The 15,631-nt window shown below is 38.7% G+C and overlaps 1 protein-coding gene and 1 non-coding gene across 2 annotated transcripts in view; one reads left to right on the forward strand and one right to left on the reverse strand.

The window, feature by feature from the left end:
• Positions 1–7,281: 7,281 nt before the first annotated feature.
• On the forward strand, positions 7,282–7,353 carry Trnaa-agc. Its single transcript has one exon. It is a non-coding gene; the product is annotated as a tRNA-Ala (tRNA).
• A 4,178-nt stretch (positions 7,354–11,531) lies between these two features.
• The window catches only part of LOC5566756 (hemicentin-2), a 161,263-nt gene continuing 157,163 nt past the window's right edge, over positions 11,532–15,631 (reverse strand). The window contains exons 5-7 of the mRNA XM_021851256.1: positions 13,058–13,160; positions 12,764–12,951; positions 11,532–11,803 (exon numbers count right to left, since the gene is read on the reverse strand). Of these exons, the coding sequence (XP_021706948.1) occupies positions 11,622–11,803; positions 12,764–12,951; positions 13,058–13,160 (473 nt within the window). The 3' untranslated portion in view covers positions 11,532–11,621. The remainder of the gene's footprint in view (positions 11,804–12,763; positions 12,952–13,057; positions 13,161–15,631) is intronic.

Raw genomic sequence — 15,631 nt, forward strand, 5'->3', positions numbered from 1 at the left:
GAGATGTACAGACCGGTGATCGGGCGGAACAGTCTGCATGCCGTATCTAACGACAACGGCCAACGATGCGTCAACTTTGCAGCCTCTCGTGGTACGGTAGTCCGAAGCACCTTCTTCCCCCGCAAAGATATCCATAAGACCACCTGGAGATCACCCGATAACCTAACCGAGAACCAAATCGACCACGTTCTAATCGACGGAAAATTCTTCTCTGACATTACCAATGTTCGCACATACCGCAGTGCGAATATAGATTCGGATCACTATCTAGCAGAGTTGCTTAAAATCAATCATATCAGCTGATGGCTGATGGTCTAAAACTATCAGTATCACTTGCGAGCTATCAATATCACTTTGATTTGACAACCAACAGCAGTGATGCGACATCGCACTCTAGATCATAATCACAGCGGAATGAGTGATCACGTGGTAATTATCCATGCTATTACTGTTTTTCAGTGACCAACAAATAATTTCAACCTATCTGCACCACTGTCAAAAATATCGTACTGATAAATTGCCATTTTAACTGCTTAATTTAAGGCTAAACTCAACCCATCAGTGATATCCATAGTCTATCGCCATCAATGCACTTGCGATGGAGTAGACAGCATGATATTGATATGATGTAGATTGATCCGAATTGTATCGCAGGCTGCCTGTACAAACCAGCAAATTTTATGCGTTGATAGTGACAGCGAGCAACTCTGCTATCTAGTTGCTGTATGTATGCGCTCAAAACTTTCGACGGTGAACAACTCGCGTCGAAGCCAAACGCCGCGGCTTAACATCGAGCGGCTACGGGACTCAGAAGTAGCCCAAGAATACGCGCAGCAGTTGGAAGTGGCCCTACCAACGGAAGAGCAGCTTGGCGCCGCCACTCTTGAAGATGGCTGGAGGCACATAAGATCCGCCATAGGTAGCACCGCAACAGCAGCACTAGGTCCAGCGGCCCCGAATCAGAGAAACGACTGGTACGACGGCGAATGCGAGCAGTTGAAGAATGAGAAGAATGCAGCATGGGCGAGAATGCTGCAACACCGCACGAGAGCAAACGAGGCACGGTATAAACAGGCGCGGAACAGACAAAACTCGATCTTCCGAAGAAAAAAGCGCCATCAAGAAGAACGAGATCGCGAAGCGAAGGAAGAGCTGTTCCGCGCTAAAGACACACGGAAGTTCTACGAGAAGCTTAACCGTTCGCGCAAAGGCTTTGTGCCACAAGCCGACATGTGCAGAGACTGTGACGGAAATCGTCTCACGAACGAACGTGAGGTGGGCGAAAGGTGGCGGCAGCACTACGACGAGCACCTTAATGGTGATGTGACCAGTAGCGAAGGTGGCACGGAAATAATTTTGGGAGCACGCGCGGACGACGAAAGACTACCGCCTCCAGATCTCGAAGAGGTAGAAACGGAGATTAGACGGTTGAAAAACAACAAAGCCGCTGGAGTGGACCAACTTCTGAGCGAGTTGCTAAAATACGGTGGTGATGCACTGGCAAAAGCGCTGCACTGGTTTATTTTCAAGATTTGGGAGGAGGAAGTATTGCCGGAGGAGTGGATGGAAGGTGTCGTGTGTCCCATCTACAAAAAGGGCGACAAGTTGGATTGCGACAATTATCGTGCGATCACAATTTTGAGCGCCGCCTACAAGGTACTCTCCCAAATTCTATGCCGCCGTCTATCACCATTTGCTAGAGAATTCGTTGGACAATATCAGACAGGATTTATGGGCGAACGAGCAACAACGGACCAGATATTCGCCATCCGCCAGGTTTTGCAGAAATGCCGCGAATACAATGTACCCACACATCATTTATTCATCGATTTTAAATCGGCCTATGATACAATCGATCGAGCACAGCTATGGCAGATTATGCACGAATACGGTTTCCCGGACAAACTGATAAGATTGATCAAGGCGACGATGGAGCGAGTGATGTGCGTAGTCCGAGTATCAGGGACACTCTCGAGTCCCTTCGAATCTCGCAGAGGGTTACGGCAAGGTGATGGCCTTTCGTGTTTACTGTTCAACATTGCTTTAGAGGGTGTGATAAGAAGAGCGGGAATAGACACGAGTGGCACGATTTTCAGAAAGTCCGTTCAGTTACTTGGTTTCGCCGACGACATTGATATTGTTGCACGCAACTTTGAGACGATGGCGGACACGTACATCCGACTGAGGGCTGAAGCTAGGCGAATCGGACTGAACATCAATGTGTGAGCTTGAGCTTGAGCTTGAGCTTGATTGGCCGCCCGTGGATGCACTCCAGTATCGCCAGATCAGCTGCACTTACACAAGGAACCAACCGAATGACTGCTTGGGACTAACAGACATCCTCAGTGTATAAGTGCTGGTGATCTTCTATTTTTAGGCAACAATGGCACCTGCCACGTCAGAATGCAGACCAATGAGGGGAAAGGGGGAGGAATTGATGATGCATTGAACTGGCTCCCACGTAGACCGTATATTCCACTCAGTGCCGTAGCGTACGGTTGGCCAGGTTGGCACCCGCCAAGGGCGCCAGCCTTTTGGGGGCGCCAAAATGCGTCACGCATTTAATAAAATTTCAAAGAGATTTTTTTTGAAAGGGCGCCTCTTATGTCACTACTTTTTCAAAAGAAATTCCTTAACGTAATAATGAAAAATCCTGAATCATTTTTAAGGATGTTTTGATTTCTTCCGAATCACTTCAATTTTTGGGAGGATCATTTTCCTCATAATTGGCATCGTTTAAGCATAGGGGAGCACAAACTTCAAAATTTGCATCAGTCTAATGTACATACTCTATACTGACTGACAATTTTTTTTTCGAAAATATTTGATTTACTGTAAATGATTTAGCACTGTTGTATCAAGGGGTCGAATCACGGGCTTATTTTTCGGGTAACAATCACTCAAACACACGACGCATTTACTCAACTAACGGAACACTAATTTATTAAGGAAATAGGCAAATTTTTTCTAAACTTTTCGGTGAACTTTATTCGCACGCTGTTGGTGGCAATTCTTAACTCTTACTGATGGTTTAATAGACGTGCCTATTCTGCGCGGCGTGTGAGGTGACACGAGTCGAATGAGGTGACAATTGTCGACTTGCTCCCACTTGATTAACATTAGTCGTCTCACGTCACTCGCGGTGAGAGCGACTCGTCTCGACTCACACGCCGCGCAGAATAAGCACGAGAATATCGAATAGAAAAAAGGATCTGACGTGCAGATCGATAGAAACGCAGAAAACAGCTAACAAAAGCATATGCAAATGCGTTTTATGCAGATTTACATCCACGGAGATGGATTCTAATTCATGGGTAATTCAAAATCAAATTGAAAGCAATCTAATTGCAACATGATTGGCTAGTGTGAACCGTATCAAGCACTAACCAATGTTAAATCACATTACAATATCATTTCTAACTCAACCCCAAAAATGGGAGCTGTTGTAGTCTTCTACGAATTTTCTCTGGTTCCACTAAAAAATGAGAAAAGACTTAAAATTAAATTTTATTAATTGTTATCAAATTCTCTTTTACTTATTGTTGTCCAAAGGATTTGACAAATTTGCTTCGATTTATTGGAAGACTATTGGCAAAATAACTTAATAATGATTTCTGAAAGAGTTGTTAAGCAAAATCATTGTAAAACTTCTAGATGCTTATTTGTTTTTATTTATTGAAACAAATAAGAATATAGTTAACTTAAGAGGACTTAAGAGCTCATAAAATTACAAACGATGGTCCAGTGATTTCAAGAACATTTTTGTTTATGTTGTGCTCAGTTGTTTCTGCAGTTGCGTCTTATGAAAAATTATTTTCTTATGAATTTCTCCAAAATATCTTTCAGATAATCATCAACAGTTCTTAAGAATAACTGTCTTGTGAACTTTCTATTGATTTATTTTTGATCATGCTTTGGCAAGAATAACGGCTTTGTCTAACCGCCGAAATGCTGTATTGTTTGTCGCTAGAGCTGTTTCCATCCTTGGTAGGGCAAGCAGGATACCTTAAGATGTATTGATTAGTGTTATCGGCTAATCATGGCTGATTAGCACAAATTTAAAAGATTGTTCCCGTGTAAAGGCAAGCTCACCTCTTGTTCTCAATGAAGTAATCGATGGGATTTTGTAAAATAAGAAATACATGTTGGTTTGCGATTTTTGAAAATACCTCTTCTTATGAGGATTTTCAACAAGGCACGGGGCAAGTGTGCTACTCATATAGGGCAAGAAGACCATCTGAGTTCCTTACCCAAAATGTACATTCTAGAGTAAGTACCGATAATAACTTCAAAATAGAAGTTAACATTATAGTAAAACGGTAATATTACAAAAAAAAATAAATTTTCATCCCATTTGGCTATCGGAACAATAGTAAAACTATGCAGAAACACTTTTGAATGTTTGAGATATTTGTTTTTACTTAGTTGGAATAAAACACTAATTTATTGCAGTATTAGACAAGAAAAGCAAAACTTCATAGGTTTAATATGAGAAAATTGCGGTGTTCTTTTTGCCCCTTAAGTTATACTATTTTTGTTCAGGCAAAACTCCATGTTAAAAGAACTTTTTGCGAAAATTTCATCGCAGTTGGATCATACAATCGTAAATCATTAATACTGTGCAAAAAAAAAATCAATATATTTTGGACTAAATGGAATTTAAACCTTATATTCCAATCTTACATTCTTGTAATATTATTCAATTATCGCGTTAGCTATTCGGCATTTTTGAAATTTTTCGTAGTAAATATTTTTTGCTGTAGTATTTACACCTCAATTAAACCTTAATTAGAACTTAGTTTATACTTATCCTGGGTTAAACATCAGAAAATTGATTTGAACTATGTGAAAATAGTGGGGGCACTCTTGCCCCATGTCCCCCTATTCCGGCGCTCATTTTAAATCCACACCCGCTTGATTTTTTTTATTTTCCAAGAACGCAAATAATGCAAATTTGCCAAATATGTAACATTTGATGATTTTCATTATCACTGCTCATCAATCAATCACAATCAAGTTCGGTGGATTTTTCTTGCAGAGAACAATAATTGACTAGTGTTTTACGATAAGTTTAGTCACATACAAACTTGCATCATGAAAACAAAATTGACTTAGGGGCGCCCAAAGGAATGTTTGCCAAGGGCGCCGTGAGGCCACGCTACGGCTCTGATTCCACTGCATCCACGCCAGTTCATGCGGAAGTGTATGGATTGGGGGAAGGCATGGCAGAGAGGTTTGCTTTTGTGGTTAGCAGACTGCCTATGTATCAGGCGTAAGAAAGGCGTGCGCGTGGAAGTAAGAAGCGTTAGGGAAACGGTTTCTTGTCCGTCTCTGGTTCTAGCGTTTGCTATGAACGAATAGTTTGAGTGTGATATATATAGAATGGAAGATAGAAGCAAGTGAGAGATATACAACTACAAAGTACGAGGAAAGGGACGGGCCTAGGATTGAACCCATGACCTTCTGCATATGAAGCAGAAGTGGTAGCCATCAGACCACCAACCCCGTCACGGACTGAACATCAATGTGTCAAAGACGAAGTACATGATAGCGAGGGGCTCAAGAGAAGACACGGCACGCCCCCCACCTCGAGTTCATATTGACGGTGATGAAATCGAGGTTGTCGAAGAATTCGTGTACCGTAATCCGGGGCAACATTGATCATTTTTTTAAATATTTCTTAAATATTTCGTTTGAAAACGCAAATGTTGCAAACTTTATATTTTTAAAACAAGTACTGCCACCCATAGTTCGTGACTATGTATAGTATTTTGTTTTTTGAAAGATTTAAGGATGTTTAAAAAAATGTTTTAAGCGATTTTTTGATTTAGCTGAAATGGGGTAACATTGATCACCTATATAAACAACGTTCGGTAATATTGAAAATGTCGTTACTTACTTAAATCATGGCCCCGAAGCCGAATATGAAGGTCAGACGCTTACAAGCCATTTACTTTTTGAGTTATTTCAAAAATAAAATCACTTCGAACCACGGAATACGCCTAAAGGTAGACAATTTCCTAAGGGAATTCTATGTTTTTAATAATAATTCGTTAATTTTGCCTAATTGAGCATACTTAAAAAAGTTTTGACAACGGAATCGTTTTCGGCGATGCCATTTTTAGTAAGAACCGCATTTCCTTTGCTCATATCGTTTGCAGAACATATGTGAGACATGAATTTTCGGTAGTGTCATCCTTACCCATTGGAATCATTGTTTCGAAAAGTTAACAAATTTACGCGTAAGGTAAACGCAATTTTCGCAAAAATGTTCACTTTCATTAGCTCATAAATATAAGAAACATTCATGATTTGGAAATGTTCCATCAAAAATTTATGATACGAACTTTTTACGAGATGAGTCATTCCGATCAATGTTACCCCGCTGATCAATGATACCCCGGATTACGGTACTTGGGCTCACTGATGACAGCCGACAACGACACCAGCAGAGAAATCCAGAGACGCATCGTTGCTGGAAATCGTGCCTACTTTGGACTCCGCAGAACGCTCCGATCGAGCAAAGTTCGCCATCGCACGAAGTTGACCATCTACAAGACGCTGATTAGACCAGTACTCCTCTATGGGCACGAAACATGGACCCTACGTGCAGAGGATCAACGCGCCCTTGGTGTTTTCGAACGGAAGGTGTTGCGGACCATCTACGGCGGAGTGCAGATGGAAGACGGAACGTGGAGAAGGCGGATGAACCATGAATTGCACCAGCTGCTGGGAGAACCAACCATTGTCCACCTCGCAAAAATTGGGAGGCTGCGGTGGGCCGGGCATGTCACCAGAATGTCGGATACCAACCCGGTGAAAATGGTTCTCGAAAACAATCCGACCGGCACAAGACGACGTGGTGCGCAGCGAGCAAGATGGGTCGATCAAGTTGAGGACGATCTGCGGACCCTTTGTAGAATGCGTGGCTGGCGACGGGCAGCCATGGACCGAGTCGAATGGAGACGTCTCCTACGTACAGCAGAGACCACCCAGGCCTTAGCCTGACTGGTAAGGTAAGTATATTGAGCTGTTCGGTAATCCAATCCGCATGGTTATTAAATTAATTAACTCATTACGCGTGGTAAAGATGGACAAATTATGGGTGAAATTATGAAAAAAATCCACGTGCTCGGCTGGGATTCGAACCCAGGACTCATGTATGCTAGACGAGCGCTTCTCGCATGAGATGGATGAATATGGGTTATGAAAGGGGTCCGCGTGGTCTGTAGGGATTTGAATTCTAAAGTTGTAACCAACTCAGTTATTGGGTCACCAAGTGGCTCGGTAGCTTAGTTGGTAAAGCGCTCGTCTAGCATACAAGAGTCCTGGGTTCGAATCCCAGCCGAGCACGTGGATTTTTTTCATAATTTCACCCATAATTTGTCCATCTTTACCAAGCGTAATGAGTTAATTAAGTTGTATAAGAAATTTGATATTAAGTTAGGAATTTTCAAATAATTCTTTTTTTTTTTTTGAAAAGCAAATCAATTAAAACAGTCATATGCACCAGAAACATCAAGAAAAGTAGAAACTACATCTTGTTTTCTATTAAATGAAAGTTGTATTTGGGAAGCTAAAAGTGCAGTACAATCTCGAGTACCACGGCCTTTCCTAAATCCAAATTGGGAAGACGAGAAAACATTATTTTTCTCCGCCCACAATTCTAAACGATTTAAAATCATACGTTCCATGAGTTTACGTAAACATGATAATAAACTTATAGGTCTTCGACTATCAGCTAATGAAGGATCTTTACCAGGTTTTAGAATGCTTACTACTTTTACGAAACGCCATTCAAAAGGAATAATATTTTGAGAAAGGAATAAATTATACATCGAAAGTAAATATTCTTTGCAATCATCAGGTAATTTTTTGAGAACTATAAATTTAATATTATCAATACCTGGGGCAGTATTTTTAGTAAGTGATAAAGCCAAATGTAATTCCTCTAAAGAAAAAGGAACACAAAGTTCAGGAAAATAATTAAGAGATTGATTTTTAAAATTAACAAATGTTGGAACAAAATCTGGACATATATTAGATGCAAATTGTTCAATCCATTCTTCAGAGTATTCTTACACTCTACTTCTAGTCTAGTTACCGTCGAGTTTTGTGCTAATTTTTGTAATCTTGGTTTGAATATTTTAGTGTTTGTATATTGTTTAAGAAACAAGGGTCATTGGGGTAATGTTTTACCTGTTGACTAATAAATAAATACATAAATACACAACGGGACTTGAAGAATCATAATTCAAATTCCTTGCCACAGACCATGATTTAGATAAAGAAGTCTCTTTGTCAAGACTTTTGGCAAAGTTTTTTCAATAATTTATTTTTTTAATTTAGTTATCCTTGTAAATAAAGCTTCAGCTTTACAGTGTAAAAAATAATCTTCTCTACGACCAGATCTACGAAATAATTTAAACGCAACAGATTTATTTTTCAAAGCAATTGAACATTCATCATCTCACGAAAAGGAAGGCCGATTTTTCTTTAAGTTTCAAGTACTAACCTTCTTTTTTTGAGATTTATGTAAACAGTCAAACAACAATTTTGAAAAATTATTATATTTTTCAATTGTAGGAAGAGAAATATCACTCCTTATGATTGAAATTGACATCGAATCCGCAAATTTAGTCCAGTCTACATTTTTACATAGATCAAATACAAACATTTCTTGCGTAGATTTGCCACATCTATTATTTTGAAATTTAATCAAAATAGGTAAATGATCACTATTATTTGGATCGTTTATAGTTTTCCAAGACATCATGGATAAACTATTTGAACAAAGGGATAAATCAATACATGAAGGATGACTAGGAGGAACGTAAATGATCCATCATTCAAAATATTTAAGTTTAACTCATCAATCAAATCCATCAATAATGAGCCTCTACCATCAGATTTGTAACTACCCCATGCTATATTATGAGCATTACAATCTCCCAATATATAGAAAGGGGCAGGAATCAAATCTAAAATACTTTTAATTTGGGATAATGAAAAAGAAGCATTCGGTGGAATATAAAAACAAATAATGCTAAAAGTAAAATTATTATTTGTAATGTAAATAGCTACATACTCAATTTGGGATTGTACGATAAATCCAAATATTTAAATTTAACATTATCACGGATATCGACTAAAACACCTCCATATGAAACAGCTCTATCTTTACGTAAAATTTTAAATTGTGGAATTCTGAAAAATTTAGTTCTTTCCAACCAAGTTTCATTTAAGCAAAATATATCTATATTGAAGTTTGCTATTAACACTTTAAGTCTATCAATTTTATTAATGATACTGCGACAATTCCACTGCAATATATTCAACATATTTGAATTATTTGGAGCCATTAAGATGAAAAAAGAGATGCAATGAGGGGTCCAAATGCGTTCAATTTATCCAAAATAGAAGCCAAGAAAGTTAGAATCATTTTAATTATTTTTTTTTTTTCCAAAAATCACTGAGATCCAAAAAATTAACTAATTCTTCTAATATTTTCAAAATTGAACTATCAGAATTTCAATTCTCATTAATTATATCAGTTTGCTTAATTTTTTCATCAGAAGAAGTATTGATTTTTTGAAAATCAGGAATATGTTGTTGCTCATTACAATTTTTAAGTACTGGAAAATTTGTGTTATAAGAAGTTGATGGCTGAGGTTCAAAATTAAATGTATTATTTTTTGATGAATTATTATGTGTTCTTTTTCTTTTAATGGGAGGATTGTAAGTGAAATTCAAATTGTTTTCAAAATTATTATCATCTGGTAAAATTGCAAAAGTGTTTGAAATTTGAAATTGTCTGATGATTTCATAACATATGAAATAAGGTTTCTACTTTTAATTTTTTGATTTAATTTGGATTGGTTTTGAATATGAACTGGACATTGTTCTAAAGAGATATGTTTATTCCTACAATGAATACAAACACCAGAATTTTCCTTACAATCGGAGGTTGGGTGTCCCTCTCCACATTTCGAACATTTTAATTTGTTAGAAAAAAAATTTGCGGTAGGGTAAGTGTACCAGTTTTGGCCACCCTAAGGGAAAATATTGTTTATTTATGAATCAAAAGACCTTCGGTTACTGTCAATACATCAAACGAAAGCTTTCAATCCATGCTCAGCAGGAAAAATATAAAAACTAATCAGAAACTTTGTTTTTGTATTAAAAATGGTGGTGGCGAATACTGGACCACTTGCACCAGTATTCGCTACGATTTTAATTTCGGTTCCTGAATTCGCCACTTACGTTGATTTCTTATGGAGGGTGGCGAATCAGGAACAGGTGGCGAAAAATAGGTGCAAAGGAGCAAAAAATGTAAGGAAAATGATTTTTTTCTATTATTTTCTGAGAAAATTTTGCGATTTCTAAGAATGTTTCCGTATCATCTTAAAGCAATTTAGCGAACACTAAACAATTGGCAACCATATGTGTCGTAAAAAGGTATAAAATCTGGGGTGGCGAATAACTGGCACATGGCGAATACCGGTATACCTTCCCTATGGCCAAATAAGAGACAGCACTCACAATGCATGAGCTTTGGGAAATAAAGTCTGACATGGAAAATGACATTATCAATTATTACATTATCTGGTTAAACAGAACCAGAAAATGTAATATTAATACAATTTGATGAAACATATTTTGATTCACCACCATTAAAAAATAATTTAGATAACCGATTGCATTCTAAAATCTGAACTGTGCAATGGATTTGTTTTTGAAAATGCCTAAACCATGATTTTTTATGTCATCACAGTTTAAATCTTAGTCATATATAACTCCAATTCCGTATCTCGATATCGAGTTAAGGCCCAAGTAAAAACGGTGCAAAAGTCAAAACTGAAAAAGCAGTTTTCTCTTTTTAAATAGACAAATCGAAGAAAATAAAAACACACAGCTCTTTTATTTGCCAAATAAAAGGGCTGTGTGTTTTTATTTTTATCAATTTGTTGTTTAAAAAGGAGAAAACTGCTTTTTCAGTTTTGACTTTTGTGCCATTTTCTCTTGCGCCTTAAAGAACCATAGTAAAAGTTGGTTTTCATGGCTAACTCGATGGTCCCTTGGATCGCAGTTGCATTGGTTCTATGTTCTGTAACTCGATACCTCCCTAACTCGATGGCCCCTTCAATATCGAGTAAGGGAGAGTTGAATGTAATTAGAAACCTAATGGCCAGGAGGAGCTCGAACCTAGAATGAGTTGGGCAGCTGGGAGGAGCTCGGTTCCGGATGGAGCATAGAGGACAGAAGGAACTCGTCGGAAGATTGTGCGGTTTGGAGATTTTGTTATAAGGAGTAGTGTTGGAGTGCAGGTACATCAAGCAGCTAGCAGTGGAGATGTCGAATGCAATTGTAAGTGTGTACCCAAACTTGTATAAAAAGGTATTGGCTTTACTATGAAAGAGCTACGCGGTAGTAGTTTTACAGTATCTTTTTATATTAAAACTCACCTTTCCAATCATCTGATGCCTTTCTCCAGTGCTTTCGGAACCAATCACAACCCTTCACAAAAATACTCCAATTTTTAAAACATTAATTTATTTCCTCTTAAAATTTACAATTGTCTACGATGTTCTCACACGCGTCACTTTTGATTATGTACAGGATCACCTGCTGCCGAGGTGCATTTCACTAACCGTCGTCAAAGTTTGCCCGTAAATTGCCAGCATCCAAGTGGAAAGCAGAGCTACCGTTGCACCACCGACGGCGACCACCAGCGAATGCAAACCGGAGGGTCCCAACCGCAGAGCCATCTGGCCACTTGTTTGCATCGCAGCGGGATGCTCACCTGAACCCACAGCACCGGATGTGTTTTTGTGAGAACGAAACGGGGTAAAAATGAACGAACAAGTTACACATGGTCTCCTCACTCTCGCATACAGTGCCGGACAAAGCTTTAAGACCACCTCGATTAAATTTAGAGTATTCGCTGATTTTTTTAATTCTTCGAAACTTGGCGAGTGATTTTGCGTCTTTAATTGTATTTTTTGCAATTTCTCATCGTAATAGGCTGATTTTCGTCACGTCAATCTGTCAGGAAACGGCCTACTTCCCTGCACTGAAGTATGCAGTGCGGGAATAGTCATTACGCAACTGAAACCAGTGCTGTAATGACTTACTACGCAACGCTTTATCATAACGCAACGCTTTATCATAACGCAACTGTTTTGAGTTGCGTAATGAATCATTACACAACCATTTTTAAGAAATTGTAACATTATGGTGAATGCATTCCGATATTATTTCTGATACCCTCAAGAGGTCTTCTACGAAATTGCAAAAAATGTTGTACTCGGCAAGCCTCGTAGGATAAATTTACGACACGTGCTGTACAAATCATCATTCTGCAACTTGTTGCGTAAAATACTATTACCAATGATAATTTTACATTTCATATTACAGAATCTTCAAAGCGAATACAAAAAAAAATAACAGGAACACTACTCAAAAAAATAGTTTTCCATCTCAAACTATATGAAATTAAATTTCTTCCGTAACTTCGTCATAAACAAATTTGGGATACAGAATAGCTTCGAAGCCGCGCGAAAGCGATCTCAGTAGCTAAGACTTTACAATATACAGTAAAATAAAATTAAAGACACCTAATTATTATGATATATCAGATATAAAATTTAAGAGATTATAAAAAAAAGAGTAAGGTATTTCAAAGTTGTGTCCGTCACTGCATGTGTGTGGGGGAAGGTTTTGTAAGCCCAGGGCCAGGAGGAAATTGACAAGTCTTACTTACCGTTCAGCACGTACACCTGGACGCTGGCCGGGATGGCCCCCGCTGGGATGCACGTGTAATTGCCCGAGTCGCTAACGGTGGCCTTGGTCAGCAGCAGTCGACTGCTGGTGCCGGCGTCGGTTTTCTCCGTTTCCAAGCTGATTCCTCCGCGTGCCGAGTCAAAGTTGACAATCGTTGTTCCGTGGTACCTGTCAGAGGGAGGGAGGGGTTGATTGTGGTTTCGGGAAAATTTAGCCGAACGTGTTCTCGTTCGGAAAACGCTGGCTGGAACGAAAGTGATAGGGCCACACTTACCAGGTGATTGACGGGGCGTGAAAGTTGACCACACAGGATAGCGAGATGGTGCTGCCCTTGCGGATGTGAGCTTCCTGCGAGCCGATGATCATGGCACGGGCAGCTGCAAGGGAATCGGGAAGAACAATGATATTGGTTAAATTACACTGCGGAACACGTTTTTGTCTCCAGCACCAAAATACCACTATTCACTTAATTAAGGGTTGCTGAATGCATTGCTGTTCTCAGAAATATCATAGCACGTCTAGTTTTTGAGATATCGACTGTTGAAAATGCAAAAAATGACTATTTCAGCCAACTTGCATGCAAGTTTGCCGGCTTGTAAGGTAATATATTGGCTTAATTTGCCACAGAATCCAAACTTTATGTGTATAACAATACTTATCATTAAAGTTTGTAATACTTTCGATACGGAAAAGTTATTTTTTAATGGTTTAAAGAATTGTTGTATTTTGCCATATAGAAGAAACGAAGAATTTTGTATGGAGACTGCAAGCATGTTGAAAAAATCGATTTAATCGAAATTTAATCGCGCAATTTCTATCAAATTATGTCTGAAATGAAAGTTCAAGTTCTATTTTGCATGTTTGGTGGATTAGATTACAAAAAAGTTTGATAAATCGTACTTTAAATTTCATGTAAACATTATTAAAACCAGTGTTTTATACAACTTTGGCGACCTGTATCTAAAAATTGTGACGTGCTGGAACATTTCTGAGAATGGCACCAGATTCAGCAACCCCAAATCTACTAGAGACACATCATTTGATCCTTGAAACACGCAAAAATGTCATTTTTGTTACGCTGTGTTATCGGTAAATCGAATATAGAATTGATGCAGTCAGGGATTGCAGTTAATTAATGATTGATCTATGGTCCAACAATATCGAAAACGAAGTCTAAGGCAAACATCAACGAAGTCAGATTTCCTATTAGACGTTGCCACTCATCTTCTTTCCACCACAACTTTTCAACAGTTTCAAATGGCTTGAAGCTAATTTTTTGTACTTTATTGTAATAGGGTAAGTGTTCCCTTAGTTGTGGGTGTTCCTATAGTTGCGGTAGTGCCGTTTTCACTGATTTTACTACATTAAGGCCGGTTTGCTACTGACAAGAAAAGGAATCGCCTATCTCGATGTGTGGAAAATTTCTCCCAAGAAATGGTCAAGAAAATCACTTTTTTTCTGATCGCAGTACGCAGTTGAGAAGAAATGTCACTTCAAAGGGGGCTCTCTGTAGGAAATTTCTTGACCCTTTCAGTCAAGGAATTTCTTTACTTTTCTTGGCATAACAGCATACTTAGCTTTAGCCACAGAACCGACACTGCCAATCGACGTATTGGCTTGTTGATACACGGATTAGATGAAAAGAGTGTTCAAATTGCTTTGAAACTGATGAAATATCACTAAAACGGCTAAAACTGTTCTTGCTTGTACCAATAGTTGCGGTAAAGTGTTCCTATGGGTCACTGCACAAAAATCTTCCTCTGTCTTTCACTCTTACATAAAATTTGTAAACAACAAGGCCAGTAAACGTCAAAATCCCATTCAAAATCAAAACAGTGCAGAGCCCTATAGTGGAGGATCCCATAAGAAAACAACAGCTACCGCAACTAAAGGAACAGTGTACCAATAGTGGAGGTATTTTGTTTCACTGACATGCCGTGGATTACTGCGATGAAATCATTTTTATCATTAAGTCAATGGTCGTTACCAAGGTATCTAGAAGGAAGGTAATCCAATCTGCCAGATTCTTCATTCCGCCATTTTGAAACAATATGTGACAGCTGGCGACTTTGCTCATGGACGCGCGAGTAAATTTTCACTCAACTGCTGTTACTAGCAATAAACAACCCCTAACAATTCCATAGAAACGGTAGATTGAAGAATAGAGTGCACAAACCGGCCAGGTAACATGCTCGCCAGCTGTCACTTCCACCTTCCCTGCAGCTGACCTCACTTCGCAACCACTGACTGCTTAGATTGCCTCTCCTCTCAATAAATCCTCTCCTACAATAAATCTTGGTCGTTACTTCCCGTTACAACATAAAACATGTACATTAAAGCTAAGTAGCCCGTCATTCGTTTTGGCAACAATGATGACTTTTCAAAGTGATAAAACTCAGTCTTGATGGTTTATATTGACTTGAAAAAGTATCACTGTACGCGCTAACATACATAAAGTATGCTGATACTTTTTCAGCTGTGTAAGTGAAAAACCAACTGATTTTGTTTGATTTGATCTAGTGAATTCAATTAGCAACAATCATCAACGACGCGTACAAATTTCAATGACGGCCTACTTCACCTTAATTGCGCTTCTTGAATTTAGGCGGTTAAATGAAGTTCAATAGACATTAGATCGATCAGATTAGATTAGATGACAGCTGAGAAATTGCGGTGTGTGGCAGTGTCTAATAGGAAACCTGACTATCAGCGTTGCGAAAATTTCAAATTCTCATGCTTGTTATTTTCCACGCTTGAGTTGTAGCTCGCGTAACTAAACAGCCAAACAAATCATGAATGAGTTGGTTCATCCGTCTAACCCAATGGCTTGTAGGGTAATTCGCTAATT

The sequence above is a fragment of the Aedes aegypti genome, chromosome 3 (assembly GCF_002204515.2).
Source record: "Aedes aegypti strain LVP_AGWG chromosome 3, AaegL5.0 Primary Assembly, whole genome shotgun sequence".
Classification (NCBI taxonomy): domain Eukaryota; kingdom Metazoa; phylum Arthropoda; class Insecta; order Diptera; family Culicidae; genus Aedes; species Aedes aegypti.